Source organism: Salvelinus fontinalis, chromosome 3, assembly GCF_029448725.1.
Source record: "Salvelinus fontinalis isolate EN_2023a chromosome 3, ASM2944872v1, whole genome shotgun sequence".
Taxonomy (NCBI): Eukaryota; Metazoa; Chordata; class Actinopteri; order Salmoniformes; family Salmonidae; genus Salvelinus; species Salvelinus fontinalis.
Window position 1 is genome coordinate 74,001,633 of NC_074667.1, and position 19,696 is coordinate 74,021,328.

The 19,696-nt window shown below is 42.5% G+C and overlaps 1 protein-coding gene across 12 annotated transcripts in view; it reads left to right on the top strand.

The window, feature by feature from the left end:
- The window catches only part of LOC129851436 (neuron navigator 1-like), a 151,330-nt gene extending 131,845 nt beyond the window's left edge, over window positions 1-19,485 (top strand). For 6 of the 12 annotated variants that reach the window (XM_055917963.1, XM_055917966.1, XM_055917964.1 and 3 more), the window contains 16 exons: window positions 864-953; window positions 1,804-1,915; window positions 3,048-3,202; window positions 5,103-5,302; window positions 5,783-5,945; window positions 6,115-6,289; window positions 6,710-6,807; window positions 6,929-7,024; window positions 7,430-7,598; window positions 11,943-12,178; window positions 12,452-12,606; window positions 12,728-12,799; window positions 13,397-13,593; window positions 13,920-14,038; window positions 14,257-14,466; window positions 14,806-19,485. In XM_055917963.1, the coding sequence (XP_055773938.1) occupies window positions 864-953; window positions 1,804-1,915; window positions 3,048-3,202; window positions 5,103-5,302; window positions 5,783-5,945; window positions 6,115-6,289; window positions 6,710-6,807; window positions 6,929-7,024; window positions 7,430-7,598; window positions 11,943-12,178; window positions 12,452-12,606; window positions 12,728-12,799; window positions 13,397-13,593; window positions 13,920-14,038; window positions 14,257-14,466; window positions 14,806-14,895 (2,337 nt within the window). In that variant the 3' untranslated portion in view covers window positions 14,896-19,485. The remainder of the gene's footprint in view (window positions 1-863; window positions 954-1,803; window positions 1,916-3,047; window positions 3,203-5,102; window positions 5,303-5,782; window positions 5,946-6,114; window positions 6,290-6,709; window positions 6,808-6,928; window positions 7,025-7,429; window positions 7,599-11,942; window positions 12,179-12,451; window positions 12,607-12,727; window positions 12,800-13,396; window positions 13,594-13,919; window positions 14,039-14,256; window positions 14,467-14,805) is intronic. The other 6 variants (XM_055917969.1, XM_055917975.1, XM_055917974.1 and 3 more) reach the window with 4 other exon arrangements.
- The last annotated feature ends 211 nt before the right edge of the window (window positions 19,486-19,696 follow it).

Here is a 19,696-nt window from a genome sequence, read left to right on the forward strand (position 1 = left end):
TGGAAGGCTCTTAGAAACTTACCCAGGAATACTCAGAGCTGTAATCGCTGACAAAGGGGATTCTAACATGTCTTGACTCAGGGTTGTGAATACAAATTTAAATGAGATATTTCTGTACTTAATTTGCTAAAAATTCTAAAAATGTGTTTTCACTTTGTTATTATGGGGTACTGTGTGCAGATGGGTGAGAAAATATATCAATTTAATCCATTTTGATTTCAGGCTGTAACACAACAAAATGTGGAATAAGTCCATGTGTATGAGTACTTTCTGAAGCCACTGTATCTACAAATACCATATAAGTGAAAACATCTGGCTGTAGATATTGTTACCATATTAAATTACAGCCACACACACACCACTATGCGAGTTCATTTTAGTCACTGAGCAGATGCTCTCATCCAGAGCCATTTACAGGAGCAATTAGGGTTAAGTGCCTTGCTTAAGGGCACACCAACAGATTTTTCACCTAGTCAGCTCAGAGATTCCAGCAAGAAACCTTTCGGTTACTGGCCCAATGCTCTTAACCGCTAGGCTTTCTGCCACCGCTCAGAAAGGTCTCCCATGCTACTGTACACAAGGTTGAGAGGCCTGTGCCCCAGTGCTATACTCCAGTCACCCCTCACTCACCCTTCCCCCTCCTCTCCTCCATTTCTTTAATCTTCCTCACCTTCCACAGCTGTCCATACCTTCACCACTCCCGCTCCTCCTGGAGAAAGCCATTTGCTTGATGTGTAGTATACCTGTGGTGAAGTGACTCATCTCTGTGTTCTCGCTCTCTCTCTCTCTACCACCTCTCTCTCTCTCTCCCTCCCTCTCTACCACCTCTCTCTTTACCCTACCTCTTCTTTCTCTCTTTGAAGGCTAATTTGGTAGCAGCGTTCGAGCAGAGCCTGCAACTGATGACGTCACGTCTACAGACCCTGTCGGTCAGCCAGGAGCAGAAGGTACCGGTAAATGCAGCTGCCATAATGTAACCTTCTCATACATTTGTTTACTTTCAGAAACTTCAGTGGAGCTGAATTTTGTTCAATTCATTTACTTTCCAGCTATTTCCAATCAATGTAAAATAAATGTTTATTATTCATAACTCTTTCTAGTTTACTATAATTAGATGTAGCAAACATTCAGTATCTTCTGGTTGTGAGAATCTCATTTAAAACAATGTGTGTGGGGTATTCATATTAACCTACAGTTTTTCAAACAAATGAACCAATTGACTTTTGTTCAATGAAAATCTGAGAGCAAAGTGAGCCTAGAGTGTAGACAGTCCGATCTCATCAGTGTGCGTTGACAGACTAACGTACCACAACAACCCCTGAGCCTGATCCACTAGACCCCCCCCCCCCGTTGGTCCTCCTGACAGGAAATGACATCTAGTCAAATGTTGACATGGTGCTAAGGTTGTGTTTTCACAAGCCACTCAACACGATCCTTCAGGAACTCCGAGACACCGTAGAAATTCCATAGTCAATCCCCATCTGATATTGCCCGTTCTGATATTCATTCATTTCTTCTTCTTTTTGGGGGGGATTAAAGACACTGCGCTGCTGGAACTAGAAACATGAGCATTTCGTTGCACCTGCTTTAACATCTGCTAATCTGTGTACACAACAAATAAAAGTTGATTTGATTAGGATTCATCTATCAGCGCTGTTCTATTGATGTTTGGAGAATTCCCAGATTCCTGCTTAATCCCTTCTGATTCCGGGAATCTTCCAAAATCTGGTAATTTTTAAAAAGTTCCCAGAGACAACTAACATTTTGTCAGTGTGTTTATGTATTGATCCTGTTTCCCCGTAGGACTTTGAGCTGACTGATCTGAAGGAGACCATAGAGATCCTGAAGACGAAAAACACAGAGGCCCAAGATATCATCCATGTGGCCCTCAGCAACCCTGACATCCCTCCTAAAGGTAGAGAGCCAACCAAGGGCCTAACGTTTTTTTACCATAATCACTCCCCACATACCTTCTCTCTCCAGAACCATTTTGTTCTCTCTCTTCTCTACCTTCACCAGTAAATATTCCGGGATGGTTTTTCAAAACCGTCAAAACCATTGTCAAAATACCGTCAACAATATTCCCGTAGCGGAGGAGTGCTCAACTCCATTCTCTTATAACGAGGCGGAGTTGAGTTTTGACAACTGGGCACATGATTTGCTAGCATCAACATTCAGTCACCAACAGTCGATACTTGTAAAAATGGTCATTGTGAAAAGGCTTACCTGTACCTATGTTTGAGCGTTCCTCAGCTAGCAGGTCGGTTGCCCTAGTGACTCCACACAGACACATGCTGCTCCAGATCCTGTGCTCTTATTCCCTCAGACAAGCAAGCATCAAAATGTTGTTCATCTGCACAATGTCTCTCGATTACATTTTGCTTGTAAATGTCCAAACTCACCATTAAATGATATTCGGTAGCTACTACCTATAACTTAATGAGCTAGATTGCCTGTCTTTGCCATAAGTTTATTTTCGTTTGAGCTCGTTAGCATATTTAGCCAGCAGCCTCTATAGAAATGAATTGTGATAATGTTGTTAGTATTCTGGTAATAGATGCCCAATAGGCTTTTTGTTGCGTGTTTAGCGCCCCCTTGTCTACCAAGACCGTAATACCGAAACTCCCGGTAAGAAAAAAGGAAAATCTGGAGACCGCCCAACCCTTATTCACCCTCCTCACTAGCTCCTCTCTCCAGAACAGTTCTTCTCTCTAGCTCCTCTCCTCTTTCCAGATCAGTTCTTCTCACTAGCTCCTCTCCTCTCTCCAGAACAGTTCTTCTCTCTAGCTCCTCTCCTCTCTCCAGAACAGTTCTTCTCTCTAGCTCCTCTCCTCTCTCCAGAACAGTTCTTCTCTCTAGCTCCTCTCTCCAGAACAGTTCTTCTCTCTAGCTCCTCTCCTCTCTCCAGAACAGTTCTTCTCTCTAGCTCCTCTCTCCAGAACAGTTCTTCTCTCTAGCTCCTCTCTCCAGAACAGTTCTTCTCTCTAGCTCCTCTCCTCTCTCCAGAACAGTTCTTCTCACAATCTCCTCTCCTCTCCTCTTTCCAGATCAGTTCTTCTCACCAGCTCCTCTTGTCTCTCCAGAGCTTCAGATGAAGAGGCAGAACTCGTCTGAGAGCATCTCCAGCCTGAACAGCATCACCAGCCACTCCAGCGTGGGCAGTCTAAAGGAGCAGGAGGCCAAGAAGAAGAAGAAGAGCTGGGTGAGAGCACAGAACCGCCTGCTGTAAATAGAATAGATCATTAGAATTAGGATTCTAATTGAGATCCTGGTTCTATGAGAGAACCCACTGAGAACTCACTGGGGCCAGGGCAGTGGTGTACTGTCTTGCCGAATTCAGTCCGAGTACCAGAAACGGTCTGGAGTTTCTCTGTTTCTGTTTCTGTCTCTGTCTCTGTCTCTGTCTCTGTCTCTGTCTCGCTCTTGCTCTCGCTCGCTCGTCTTTGAGGTGAGTAGCAGATATTGTGAGAGCTGCAAGTCCTCCCTTCATTCCTCCCTCCCTCCGTACACTGATGTGTCTAATTTCTAATCTCATGTTAAACCTAGCTAACTCCACTTCATTCACTAACTGTACGTTACATAAGCATACCATGTACGTTAAATATATGCCAGATAAATATTCATAAATCACAAGTAAATAAATCGTTAACAAATTGAACTCATATGTTCTCAAAACCTGCAGTTAAATTCTGTTTGGTTCAGTGTCAGAGAAGTGATCTAGAGATTTCTGATTTCATGCAAAGCCAGTGTTAGTGAATGAAGGGGATGTTTCTTCTGTCAGATGACAATATAAACTTTTCGTGATTGATTTATTGTCAACCCATTGTGTTGTTTTGTTTGGTGGTCGTTCTTGAATATCATTAAATGAGGAGCAAGGCTTTTATGTTTATGTTGGGTTTGTTGACAGTAAAACATATATGAGGAATTCTCCACTTTTCTTAAGTGTCTGTACTATCTGTAAAGTATAAAATAAGTGTGTTTAGGATTCGACAAGAAATAAAATCATTATTCTTGCAGCAACTCAAATCTGTACGGTCTGTGCAGCGCTCAAGGCTCATCAATGCAATTTCCAGCTGCTCTTCCCCCTCATTGGACAGTGCTCTTCTCTATTCCTTCCCCCTCATTGGACAGTGCTCTTCTCTATTCCTTCCCTCTCATTGGACAGTGCTCTTCTCTATTCCTTCCCCCTCATTGGACAGTGTGCTCTTCTCTATTCCTTCCCCCTCATTGGACAGTGCTCTTCTCTATTCCTTACCCCTCATTGGACAGTGCTCTTTTCTATTCCTTGCCCCTCTTTGGACCATACTTACAAAGTCTAATGAACATCTCTGTCTCATTACAGGGTGCTAATTTCTACAGTTTCCCTGCAGACTAAGCTGTTAGGTTATTTCCATGTTGTGTGTACTGCAGCCTGGGACTATTGTTGTTTCACTCTGCCAGATTAGCCTTGGGTTCTCACATTGTCCCGCTTCACCTCAGCAGGAACAACAGCAGTATAGGGGTGGCGAGATTTGGGGATTTTAAGGACAATATTGTTTTCCTACTGGTTTTATTCAAGTCTAGAAAATCAGAGGCAGTAGTTACTGCTGTGAATTTTGTATTATTTGTAGTATTTTATAGCATATTAAAACATTCAATCTACTTGTAGGAAGCCGCTCAACATCTACATCACATTAGTGATCTAACAGGCTCACATCCAGAGCGACACACAGAAGCAACCAGGGTCATCGCCCTGCTCAAGGGCAAGTCGACAGATCTCCCACAAGGTCAAAAAACGGGGACCCGAACCCGTAACCTATCTGCCATCGGCCGAAGCTCCCCACCGCCAGGCCAACAGCCCCCCCAGATCTCCTGCTGTGATATTTTGATGAAGCAAAGGAGTGTGTCTCAAATGGCACCATTAACCCTATATAGTGCACTATGCAGGGAATAGGGTGCCATTTGAGACACATCAACGAGTACGGGATAGTTACAGGGGTCTGACTGAGGACTTGTTCACTGTGGTTCTCTCTGGGTACTCTATCAGTCTTACAACTTTAATTCTGTTCCAGAAGGGGATCCTCACTCTTTATCTTTGTTATCTATGTACTCCTGTTGTACAGCTGAGGAGTTCCTTCAACAAGGCGTTCAGTAAGAAGGGTTCAAAGCTCTCTGCTTCGTACGCTGACATCGAGGAGATCGCCACTCCAGATTCCTCTGCACCCTCCTCTCCTAAGATCACCATCCACCACGGGGACAGGGATGGGGATGGGGACAACTCTCCCTCCATGATGAGGTCCTCTGTCTCTGTATCCTCCTCTGGGTAAGGCCTCACACATCCTGATCCCCCTTGGTGCCCCTCTAGTCTGAACCATGTTTCGATTCCATAAAATACATATTTCAATCTTTGAGGTGCACCAAATGGTATGTATGAATTTAATGTATCAGTATCTATCTCTATATCATGTATCAGTATCTATCTCTATATCATGTATCAGTATCTATCTCTATATCATGTATCAGTATCTATCTCTATATCATGTATCAGTATCTATCTCTATATCATGTATCAGTATCTATCTCTATTTCATGTATCAGTATCTATTTCTATTTCATGTATCAGTATCTATTTCATGTATGAGTATCTATCTCTAATTTAATCTATCAGTATCTAGTTCTATTTTATTTATGTGTCTTATTTATCTCCATCAGTTTAATGGAATAGATTAGATATGTGCCACATCAGTTTCAATGGACATGATGCGTCTGTTCAGTGTTTGCATCATGTGTTTTTCTCCCTCAGGCTGTGTGAAGGAGGCGAGAATCCCCCAGAGGATGAGAAGGTTGTGTCTACGCTGCGCTCGGCCCTCTGGGAGAAGGAAAGGAAGCTGACGGACATCCGCCTGGAAGCCCTTAGCTCCGCCCACCAGCTGGAGCAACTGCAGGAGGCCATGAACAACATGCAGGTGTGTGTGTCTGCCTGTGTGTTTTTGTGTTACCTAATGATGTCTGCTGTAACGTAGATATGGTTTGACCCCTGACCCTGACCCCATTAGGGCCCTACAGGACTCTCCTCACTAAGTAGCTAGCTGTGTTAGTATCCCCCTTAATCCTACACTGTGTCCCTGCCTGCAGATGACAGTGGAGAACCTGAAGGCAGAGAATGACCAGTTGAAGACAGGTGGTCCCTCAACCTCCACCTCCCAGTCCTCCAGCTTGGCATCACTGGGCACCGCCTCGCCACGGCAATCTGTTGCCATATCTCTGAGCAAGACCTTAAGCATGAGCCTGGGAGAAGGCAGCTCCCCTGGTGAGGGCTGGCATCAGTAACACAGTAACTAGAGGAACACAGTCCCCACTGAACAAGTTTAAGACTGAATGACTTCCATGAATTAGCTTTAATTTTAAATCTGAAACTAGAGATAATTATCACAAAACATGTCAGCTAAATAACCCTCCTTAAAGCGTGTATATGAAACCTAACAGTTGTTACAAAACGACCCAACCACCACGCAGGAGTCTATTCACAACCAGTAGTGATCTCACTTCACCTCATTTTAACTGTAAAAATTAACACAAGGACAATGTGTACCCACGTTTATGTGTTTGATATGTTAAAGTAGTCAGGGCAAGCACTCATTAGATTATTCCTTGACTTCTCTTCCTGTTTCCCCCTTTCTCTCTCTCTCCATTTATTTCTTTATCTCTCTGCCTCCCTCTCTCTGAACAGACCTGTTCCAGACAGAAGCCGTCAGTCTCACCTCTCAAAGGGACGACCCACGTGTCAGAGTGGTGGTTCGTGTGGCCAACCTGCGCATCTTCAAAGATGTGAGTCTTTTTATTACAATTCATGATGAATGTGCCAGACGTATTCAGTTCAGTAGACCTCTATAATAAGAGTGATGGTTAACCTTTAACCTATCCAGTACTGCTGGTCCTTGTTCAACAGGAGGTGAAACAGCAGGACTTCTTCATCGGTACTGTGAGGGTTAACGGCAGAATGGACTGGCCTATGTTGGATTCGGCTGTCGGCCAGGCTTTTAAGGTGAGTCTCAACAGGCACCTCGACTGACAAAAACCCTGCTCTTCCTTCACAAGTGGCTACATTGTTGCTGTAAATGTACCTTAAAAATGCTAAATGTTTAACCTTCAACGGCAATGCAAAGGTAGGGTGTGGGGTTCTGTGTAGGATCATAATGTCAACAAACAGTAAATACATAAATATGGGAGCACTTTTCTTCTCCATGTGGACATGGTTTTGGCAAGGGTCTGTACTTAACCTTCACATCTTATACTGTAAGTTCTGTCTGCTTCCCCCTCCGCCACTAATGTTCCCCTCCGCCACTAATGTTCCCCTCCGCCACGAATGTACCCCACCACCACGAATGTACCCCTCCGCCACGAATGTACCTCTCCTCTATTCTCGCTCTCGCTCTCTCCTCCCCCTTAGGTGTACATAGCCAAGGTGGACCCCACCTCCAGCCTGGGCCTGTCTACAGACTCTATCTACAGCTACAGTATGAACCACATCAGGAGGGTGCTGGGAGGAGAGTTGCCAGAGAGCCAACCCTCACACTGTGTATCCAAGGGGCCCAGCAGCGTCACTGTTACACTCAAAGGTAACCAGGATTATAATGGTACAATTATCAATAATGGCCTAATCCATTTGAATTCAATCACCATTGTAGAAGTGCTCAAAGTTGACCTATTTTGCATACACAACCATACCACGAGACATCCAATGGTTGAGATTGATATAATTTAAAAGCTTACAAACAGGGTTGTCAAACTATTTTATACGGTTGGGAGCACAACACCGTCTCATGCACGGTGTTGGGTTGTCAGCACAACCCCCACCTGTGGACGTCGGGCCCTCATACCACCCTCATGGAGTCTGTTTCTGACCGTTTGAGCAGACACATGCACATTTGTGGCCTGCTGGAGGTCATTTTGCAGGGCTCTGGCGGTGCACCTCCTTGCACAAAGGCGGAGGTAGCGGTCCTGCTGCTGGGTTGTTGCCCTCCTACGGCCTCCTCCACGTCTCCTGATGTACTGGCCTGTCTCCTGGTAGCGCCTCCATGCTCTGGACACTACGCTGACAGACACAGCAAACCTTTTTGCCACAGCTCGCATTGATGTGCCATCCTGGATGAACTGCACTACCTAAGCCACTTGTGTGGGTTGTAGACTCCGTCTCATGCTACCACTAGAGTGAAAGTACCGCCAGCATTCAAAAGTGACCAAAACATCAGCCAGGAAGCATAGGAACTGAGAAGTGGTCTGTGGTCACCACCTGCAGAACCATTCCTTTTTTGGGGGTGTCTTACTAATTGCCTATAATTTCCACCTTTTGTCTATTCCATTTGCACAACAGCATGTGAAATGTATTGTCAATCAGTGTTGCTTCCTAAGTGGACAGTTTGATTTCACAGAAGTGTGATTGACTTGGAGTTACATTGTGTTGTTTAAGTGTTCCCTTTATTTTTTTGAGCAGTGTATATATATATATCATGAGCAAGAAACATATTGTTTTTATTTATTAAATTATAGTAGTAGCAAGGTGGTAAAGTTGACCTCCGGTCCTCCTCATCTTCACGCTCCCCTTCTCAAACTGAACAGAACATAGGCTATAGGCTAGTCTGTGCGCAAGATATTGCATTTTTTAATCAAACAAATTTTTCTGAATAATTATTTGATTCTCCTCCTGACCTGCCACTGTAGCCCTACAAAGCACAGCCATTGTTTAGGCAGCACAAAACATGTTTTTATCAGCAACAGCAGAGCAGGCCGGGGCTCAGCGTTGGAGTATCCATTGCAGTGTGTAATGCAGCCTAGATTTATTTACACCATAGCAGCAGCTACCTTAGAAATATAACTTAGCTCTGTGCTTCTCCAGGCATGCTCTTCATAGCCTATAGCCTGTAGGCTATTGATCATTTGATTAAGACCACACCAAGTAGGCTAGGATCATTTGATTGAGATCACACTAAATAGCCTGTAGGTACACTTGATATTGCACACCCGGGAGATAATCAGAGATGACGGGCAGCATTGGGTACACATTGATATAAACTTAGTGTACAAAACCATGACATAGACTAACCAGGTGAATCCAAGTGAAAGCTATGACCCCTTATTTATGTCACCTGTTAAATCAACAGTAAATCAGTGTAGATGAAGGTGAGGGGACATGTTAAAGAAGGATTTTTAAGCTTTGAGACAATTGAGACATGGATTGTGCATAGGTACCATTCAGAGGGTGAATGGGCAAGACAACATTTTTAAGTGCATTTTAACAGGGTATGGTAGTAGATGCCAGGTACACCGATTTCAGTGTGTCAAGAACTGCAACGCTGTTGAATTCTATTTCTATGATTGAAATGACACCCACCCTGTATTCAAGAGCATGTTGTGTCTCAACCAATGATGGGCACAACACAAACACCTTAGATGATGTAAAATGTGAAACAAATGTTTTCAAGAAATTCTAAAGTAGTTTGACAACCCTGTTTCATTTAAATGATATCACACTCAACCATTCATCTTTTCCAGTGATGATGTCTCATGGTATGCTGGGAATGGCAAAATGGGTCAACATTGAGCACCTTTATCTCCTGAAAGTTTTGGCATTCAGGATTCAGGTCCAGGTCTTTCTGACCGCTTCTTGGGCAAACATGTATGGACAGCACAGGAGGCTGCTGAAGGGAGAACAGCTCATAATCATTTACGTAACGGAGCAAATGGAATGGCATCAAACACCTGGAAACCATGTATTTGAATCCATTCCACCGATTCAGCTCCAGTCATTAATATAAGCACGTTCTCCCCAACCTGCCGCCGACCGACGTGCCGCCGACCGACGTGCCATTCACCGCCCGTGGTGGAAAGTCATTTTTTTGGTATCAAAAGGGAGGATGTCAAAAAGTGATTGACCTCAAATGGATTTACTCAATGTTTATATTTCTGGGAACAAAACATGATTTATGCATTGGTAGGTAAGAAAAGGGTGCCCTTTATCACTCTGCAACTCTGCAATCTGCAGTTTGTTTCTGGTGAGGAACAATATCCCTCTGAAGGAGAGGGTATTTGTTTATGTACTATTAGCTGATTATCACAGTAGAAGTTATTTTTTTGTGTGTGTTTTCTTTGAGCAACGATTTTTTTGTGAACGGCAAATAAATAGCAGCTTGTGCCTAGCCTGTCTTAGATCCATTTGGGGTCAGCAAACAGTCAACAGACTTAATGTTCACCCCACAGGTAATTTCAACACGTTTTAGGATCTGAGTCCGTCTATCTGGTCTAATGGACATTCACCTCCTTATCGCCGCTCTGAATTTTCTGTACACTCTTTTCAGATCTCCTGTTATGTTTGGAAGTTTCCCATTCCACTTTCAAAGCATGCCCTTTGTTTCAGAAACCAAACAGTATCCACATCATTCCACACAGAACAATGATGAAAGGGATGTTTTCTTAAGATCCAGAATGATTTATGACCAGGGTGCTCACACTATCCAGACATTTGGACTGCTTGTCATGTTTAATACTAACATGTCATGTTAAATATCAAGTGGGATGGATGTTTCGCTGTGAAGTGTCATAATTCATTTTGTCTGCCTCGTTATCGCCTCAACTCTATCTCCCCCCTGTCTCTGACCCCTGGTACCCTTTAGCGTCAGGGGCTCAGCCTGGGCCAGACTGAGACTGATTTGTGGTGTCTAGCTCTCCCTACCTCTCCCTTATCGCCATGTTCCAGATTACCTTATTATTGAAATAATAGAATGTGTGGCTTCCCTCTGTCCCCCAGGAGACCCAGAGGAAAACATAAACTCAGACAGGCATTTGGCAATTAGATTTTCTTGGACCGATTAGTTTCTTGGAGCACATTTTCCTAGAACAGTGGTGTACATAGATCCATTCCACTATAACCTATATGTATCAGAGCCCATTAGTGATTTTAAACCAATGTCGAGGTGCAGGGGTAGGCAGTCTCCTCCTCCTGGCTAGGAAGGAATGCAGTAGGGATGGGTGGGATAGAAGGAGGGGTTCAGAGAAATATCCTGTTGCAGCTTGTGTGTCAGGCAGCTCAAGCATTTCGACCAGCTGGCCCAGGCCTCAGACACATGTACACACACACACACACACACATATATAATACCCTATACATGTGGGGTGGTATGTCACACTGTAGGATGGAGGCATGGAGGAGGGGGAGAAGGAATGGAGGAGGGGGAGAAGGAATGGAGGAGGGGGAGAAGGAATGGAGGAGGGGGAGAAGGAATGGAGGAGGGGGAGAAGGAATGGAGGGGGGAGAAGGAATGGAGGGGGGAGAAGGAATGGAGGGGGGAAAAGGAATGGAGTGGGGAGAAGGAATGAAGGAGGGGGAGAAGGAATGAAGGAGGGGGAGAAGGAATGAAGGAGGGGGAGAAGGAATGAAGGAGGGGGAGAAGGAATGAGGGAAGAGGAAGGCATGAGGGAGGAGGAGGAGGAGGGCATGAGGGAGGAGGAGGAGATGTCATGAGGGAGGAGGAGAAGGCCGTAGGAGAAGGACTTGCTTCTACTTGCTTCTGATCTGGGAGTTATTTCAGAACATTATTTCTGCACTCCTAGTTGTTTATGAAGGGTGACGTGACGTGTGATGCAGTAAATCGTTGAGCAGAACATTTTCATTCACATGGATGGACTTCTTGTTTTAACTACAAACATTCAACCTCTTGTTTAGTGTATTCTCTCAATGTTAGGAGAAATGGCTTGATAGTTTGTGTTTCTCTTGAATTACGGTATGTCTCTGTGAGGTCTCTGTGAGCAGCTGAATGGAGGGCTGTTTGGAATGCTGTACACCCAAACAATCGTTGTACCTGTGTTGTCATACACTTTATGTTTGTTCTGTTTAATACTGTGTGTTTAAACAGAAAATAAATATTTATAATGTTAAACTTTTGAACTTTGACCTCTGCGTCCTGCAGGTCTGAAGGAGAAGTGTGTGGACAGCCTGGTGTTTGAGACGCTCATCCCCAAGCCCATGAGCCAACACTACATCAGCCTGCTCCTGAAGCACCGCCGCCTCATCCTGTCTGGGCCCAGCGGCACCGGCAAGACCTACCTCACTTCCCACCTGGCAGAGTACCTGGTGGACCGCAGCGGCCGAGACCGCACCGACGGCATCGTGGTCACCTTCAACATGCACCGCCAGTCATGCAAGGTGGGGACAGGACAGTGTGTGTCATACACACGCCAACAGGGTTCCTCACTCCTAGTTCTAGAGAGGAGCTATAGGATGTGCAGGGTTTTGTTTCAGACCAGTACTAGTAACTGACCTGACCCAGCTCATTATGAACTAATCATTTAGGCTATCACTAATCATCAGATGTGTTATTGCTGGGCTGGTACAAAAGCCTGTACACCTTACAGCTCAGGAGTATTAGAAAACAGTCAACCATAGCATGACTTCTTTCGCTCCCGTACCTTTCAACAGGATCTCCAACTCTACCTGTCCAACCTGGCCAATCAGATCGATCGGGAAACCAGCACAGCTGAAATCCCATTGGTGGTTATCCTGGATGATATACATGATGCCACTTCCATCAGTGAGCTTGTCAATGGGGCCCTCACCTGCAAATACCACAAATGGTGAGTGGACTAACACATTGAACAGAAGCTGAAATGGAACCTTTTATCAAACATCTATAGCGACATTTATGGTACATTTATGTTTCTAGTCTGATCTGTGATGATTCTGTGTCTATTTCAGTCCTTACATCATTGGAACTACCAACCAGCCGGTGAAGATGACCCCCAACCACGGCCTGCACCTCAGCTTCAGGTAAGTGAACAGACAAATCATGTTTTGTTACTGTTTTGACCCAGTCTTAAAACACCTCAGCTTCAGGTAATTGAACAGACAAATCATGTTTTGTTATTGTTTTGACCCAGTCTTAAAACACCTCAGCTTCAGGTAATTGAACAGACAAATCATGTTTTGTTACTGTTTTGACCCAGTCTTAAAACACCTCAGCTTCAGGTAATTGAACAGACAAATCATGTTTTGTTACTGTTTTGACCCAGTCTTAAAACACCTCAGCTTCAGGTAATTGAACAGACAAATCATGTTTTGTTACTGTTTTGACCCAGTCTTAAAACACCTCAGCTTCAGGTAATTGAACAGACAAATCATGTTTTGTTACTGTTTTGACCCAGTCTTAAAACACCTCAGCTTCAGGTAATTGAACAGACAAATCATGTTTTGTTACTGTTTTGACCCAGTCTTAAAACACCTCATTGAAGGCTATATCCCTGCCATGAATCTATGCTTTGATAGATATTTAAATTGGGATAAACGTCTAAAATATAGGTACATTAAATAATGTGCCTTAGGATATGTACCGCATGACCTGACCTTTGACCCTCCCCTGACCCCCAGGATGGTGACCTTCTCCAATAACGTGGAGCCAGCCAATGGCTTCCTGGTGCGTTACCTGCATAGGAAGTTGATGGAGGCGGAGGACGAGAGGAGCCTGTCCAACGAGGACCTCCTCAGGGTGCTGGACTGGGTACCCAAGCTGTGGTACCACCTGCACACCTTCCTGGAGAAACACAGCACCTCTGACTTCCTCATCGGTAGGAAAACATTCTGTTTTACGGGAGAAATAATACAGGAATATAAAGGTAAGTCACACTTAATTTGGATAGTACTCTATGGATGGTCTACAGGTCTAAATCTATATATTATCCAAATCAAGTGATGCCTAAAGTTAGTTAGATATTGGAGATCTGTCTGTAGCTTGTGGTCACAGACTGTGTTTGATTGGATGTGGTCATTGAAAGATATCTTTAATAGATGTATTCTCTCTTTTATTTCCTCTCTGTCTCTCTGTGTCTGTGTCTCTGTCTCGCTCTCTCTCTGTCTCTCTCTCTGTCTCTCTCTTCTCTCTCCGTCTCTCTAGGCCCGTGCTTCTTCCTGTCCTGTCCTGTGACTGTGGAGGAGTTCCGCTCCTGGTTCATTGACCTGTGGAACCTCTCCATTATTCCCTACCTGCAGGAAGGAGCCAAGGATGGCATTAAGGTCAGACAGCTTTTACTATCCTGGTAGATCAATTATAGCCTGGTCCCAGATCTGTGCTGTATTGCCAATTCCTATTGTCATTGCAACGTCAAACATTTAGCGTAACGGCACAACCAGATCTGGGACCAGGCAAGATGAATTACAAGTTTGTCCTGAAAAAAAGTGGATAGGACAGTGGTTGGGTCAGTGTATGACGGTGTTGTGGCTTTGTGCCACAGGTGCATGGTCAGAAGGCAGTGTGGGAGGACCCAGTGGAGTGGGTGAGGGGCACCCTACCCTGGCCCTCAGCCCAACAGGACCAAGCCAAGCTGTTCCACCTGCCTCCCCCCAGCATGACCTCTGGAGGCCCCGGCCAGCCCAGCGAGGCCTCAGCCAGGCCTCTTAATAAGGAGACCCCACCCAGCTCCATGGACACCCTGGACCCTCTGGTGAGACACTCTGCGGGGTAGGCAACTGTGGTCCCACACTGGTACCACAATGTGTGTAGGATTTGGTTGTAGTCCAGAAACAATACACCTGATTCACCTAATAGTGGTCAAATTTGATGAGCATTATTTGTTGATTAGTTGAGTCTGGTGAATAGAACACGAGCAGGGCTGGAACAAAACCCTGAAACACACTGTAAGGCCTTCTCTGGCCTTGTCTGTGTCGCAATTCTATTGCTGTATGTGCTTGGAAGGTATCGTTGTCACCATACTGAACGTAGTGTAGAGTTAAGTTGAAATGATTCACCTGTTCTGACTCTTCTCTCCTGTCTTTTGATTCAGATGGCCATGTTGTTAAAGTTGCAAGAGGCAGCCAACTACATTGAATCTCCGGACAGAGAAACAATGGACCCCAGCCTCCCTACACTTTGAACATCAACTTCAACTGTAGACTCAAAACCTAGCGCTTCAAATAGCCCTACTTTTTTCCCCCTATGTGAGCTTCAGTGTATAATATTCAGGAACAAAAACTTTCCAATATAGTTTTCTGCTAATTTTGTAACTTATCTTGAACCTTAGCAAAAAACAATCATACTCCATATGGTTGATTGATTGAGAAGCCGTTTTGTTTTGTTGTTTTTTAACTTTATTCTATCATGCCAAGTCATTCCAAAAGACATTATAGCGATGTTTAGATTTTCTATCTCTGTCGATTTTTCTTGAACTAGAGATTATATTCACAGTATAAAGTCTCTCTCTCTTTACAGAAGACGTATCTCTATCACTTCTGCCCTCAATAGAAACAGGTGCTAATTATCTAGATAATAAGTGTTACTCTTTAGAAATTCATCCTCATCTCTCATTGGTCTAAGCAGGTGATTCTTCCAACAGCACATTTAAAAGACAAAAAAGCACATTCTTGCTTATCCACTTTTGCTCAACAACAGCAACATGGCCTGCAATGTGCCTGTAAAATCAAGTCAGTTTGAAACCTGCTTTCGGCTTATTGGAAAGAGTATGACGGCATGTTGTTGGCATGTCAGGTTGTATAGTCCTGGTCCTGAATACATATCTATCTATCACTCTTTGAAGGCCAAATCTTAGACATATGCAACTCTTATACATAACCAGGTGAACTGTTTTGACTCTGTGCTCTAACAAACTGAATGCCTTAATACATATATTCCTGATGGTCACCTCGAGATGGACAGCAGTATTCAATCGTGGTGCTTTGCTTTCATAACCATCGCCTCAGAGTAGAGTAGTGCGAGGACATTCTCTTGTCCCTCCCTCACATGGTTCTGGGGTCACATGGTTCCGGGGTGATTTTAAAGGTCATCTAACTATATTTGACAGTTAACAATATGTTGCAGGTAGGGTAGATGGTGATGATCAGGGTTTCTTTGTCAAGTGAGAAAATAGAGGGTTGAACAGAGCAGAACACAGACACATAATTATTTCCTATGGTTAATATCTTTCATTATCATTCACGGCAAAATCTGTGCAAAATTACAAACGCTGTCATACTCATTACTAAAACAGGGGAAAAATAATCAGTACATACTAATCTCAGCTTCTGTGGTACTAGTTCATCGGTTTGTTGCAGGCAGCATACATTATATTTATTTGACTGAACATATATTTCAAATCTAACTACCTGTTTTGAAGAAATAAGGCCATGACAGTACTACTTTCATATAAATCAGGTATTACTAAGAAAGTTATTTTGTATGAATAATGCTTGAGCAACTGCTATTTGCTTATAGCTTAGATATTTCTCAACTTCTATTTTTAAGATGGTGAGGTATCATCTAATATATTCCACGCAATTATCCAATATAGTTACTGTGCTCAATTCTTTATGTAGATATTGATTTCAGTTTTATCTACACTAGTTGCATGGTGCAAATATCTTATATGCTGAACCAAATATTTTACTGTAATCTTGCAAATTGACTGCCTGGTTAGGGGTCAGAGCATAAAAGTGCTTAAAATAATTAACATGTAGATATTTTCCTCAATGTGTTGGCCATGTAGTTGCAGATCATTTAGGTGCTTTTGAATGTAGCCTTTTTACAAAGCTACTGTCTCATTCCTTGCAAAAAAAACATGTCTTTAGACCTACACCAAGATGGGTGAGTGAACGGATGAGTTCTCTGTTGCACCCCACAAACCATTGTAATCAGACACAGGTGAACAATCTTACATCTATTGTAGCTGCCAATGGTGCTGTTCACTTTTTGACTGGTAATATTGCTTTGCTCATCTTCAGTTTAGTTAATGACCATTCAGACACAGCATAAAATGGATGAAAAATCTATTTGCTCATCAGCAATGATCAAGGGTCATTTCCCAGTTGAGAGTCATACATATAGGAAGATAAACATATTAAAATAAGATATAAAAAAATGAAATTGTAAAGTAGAGTGGGTTACATTAGTGTTTTCGAAAGATACATGTGGCCATACTGACTGATGCTGAAACAATGTAGGAGAATGTCTGTGCTTTGGTCTCTCCACACTAATGATGTATAATCTCTTGATCATAAGTCACCTGTATATAAACTGTGAAATGAATGTTCAATCGCTTTCTTTGTACAATGGTTATCACAACAGAAAGAAATGTTGCAAACTACTAACGGTCATTATTAAGCAAAGTAGAACTAAACCACCATGAATACGTTAAAACATGGTATTTTTTTGTTGTTTTGCTTTTGCATCAAACTGTTAATCAAATCAATGACATCAAACTATTATTAAGTCCAAAGTCCATCTGATGACATCAAACTGTTATTGAGTCCAAAGTCCATCTGATGACATCAAACTATTATTAAGTCCAAAGTCCATCTGATGACATCAAACTGTTATTGAGTCCAAAGTCCATCTGATGACATCAAACTGTTATTGAGTCCAAAGTCCATCTGATGACATCAAACTGTTAATGAGTCCAAAGTCCATCTGATGACATCAAACTATTATTAAGTCCAAAGTCCATCTGATGACATCAAACTATTATTAAGTCCAAAGTCCATCTGATGACATCAAACTATTATTAAGTCCAAAGTCCATCTGATGACATCAAACTATTATTTAGTCCAAAGTCCATCTGATGACATCAAACTATTATTAAGTCCAAAGTCCATCTGATGACATCAAACTATTATTAAGTCCAAAGTCCATCTGATGACATCAAACTATGAATGACTTGAAGTAAATGGCTTTTGCTTCCCTGTGTGGTCACATTATTGCAGGTTTGCGTTTTGTGTTATGAATCTTGTTCTGGTGGCAGCTCTGCAGAGTGGTTACTAGCTAGCACAGCCACAAAGTCATTAACTCTAATGTTAAACCTAGCCTCTACCATTAACCACACTACTAACCTAATGTCCTAACCCTAACCTTGATAAATTAAATCCAAAAGGTATTTTTTATTTGTACATTCATTTTTATGATGTAGTCAATTTTGACTGCAGCTGGCCCATCTAGTGGAAGTCTCTCAGTTCTGGCACAAAGACAAGACTCATCCCAATAAATGTCAACCTGACACATTTTTACAATTTGAAAGAAATCTGTGATGAATCATATGTGGGGAAAATGCCCCTTTGGCTTATCCGTTTCACAATAACACCATGAGACCCATCTGGACCTTCTATAATCTTAATAATTAGCCTCGTTAACTTAAACAAAACTATCATTTTGTTTACTCCCAATTTGCCATTGTACAAACACTGCATTGTTTTACTATCAAGAAGAGTATGAGAGTATAGTATACCCTGTATCTATGTATGCAGGTAAACAAATGCCATTATGTTTGTTCTTCATCTCACTCACTGGTCGTTGTGGCTGTTGCTCTGTAGTGGCTGTGCTGTGTGTTTGATAACAATCGTGTGTATCAGGACTATGCAGCAACTTTTACTGGTTTTGGCAATCAGAAGAAAAAAATGGTTGAAATTTGTTTTGAACGCTAACAGACACAGTTTACTTCTGATTTGCATTGCCCCAGTCTTGCAGTAAGTTGGACCAAATGATATGTTACCTGACACGCTTGACTATGCCTTAATGTGAATTGTGATGCAAGTGTTGCATTATGAGAGAGAGTGAGTATGTGACCTTCAAAAATGGAAGGGATGCCTTGTGTTATGAGTAGACTAACTATGTGAAGGTTGTTAGAATATGTGTGATGAAATCATTGGTCCACAAGACACCACTTGACTTAATTGGATGTGGTAGGACCTCTGCTTTAGATCACTGGGATATACCTTTGTGGCACACAGAAAATGGATTTGAACATAGGTCGGTCACGAGGGATATGACAGTGTAAGCCTAGGTTCTAGAGGTTCTACAGCTTGTTGTCAAAACGGATTAGGGCCTAATTGCAGTTCGGCACAATTTAACTATTATCCAAGAACAAAGTTCATAGTTCAAAATAAAAACTAGATTTTCAAAAAATCGAAGATAAATCAATATTTCAATATAATCAGGTTCCTCGTAAAAACTTAACGAATATGAATTTATTCTAAATGAAGTATTTCCACTTGATGAAGGCCAATACAGGTTGCTGAATAGTCATAATTATTTTGCAAAGCTTGTTATTGACTCAAAATAAAAAATGGTAATAATGGTCTCTAATGTCATTGACGTGCAATTGTGATGGATTTCTAAATGTTGTACATGAGTGTGTGAACAGAACATGTAATAGCATTACGTTATCGTTAGGGGTTCACTATATAGATTAAGCTTTTCCTTTTTAATACGCTGATATTTGAGATTTCTTTTTCTAATGAATCCTTTGTAAATCTCATTGATCTATTTTGTACATGACATCATAATTGTAAACTTATAAATACTTCAGCATACTGTAAGCGACAACAATCGTTCAGGAAAAAAATACTCCATATAGGCGTACTACAAGATGAATAACTTTATCCCTCCAGAATTGAGTAGAATATCGGCATGCTTCTGAAACAACATTTCCATACACCTATCACTGTTCGTCGGAGTCAATAAAATAATGTCATATATATGATTTGTCTCATAATTGCGAATATATTTTACTTGCTCTTCATAAAGTATGCAAACAAATGCGTAATGAATGTCAGTGTTTATAAGCGTGGTTTATCAGAAAAAGGAAACTGAGTGAAACACGGAGGTTAAACCCCTCTGACCACATAGGTAACTGTATATAGGGGTCCCTATTCCTGCTAGGCCTATAATAAGATCCAAGATTCAGTCAAGTA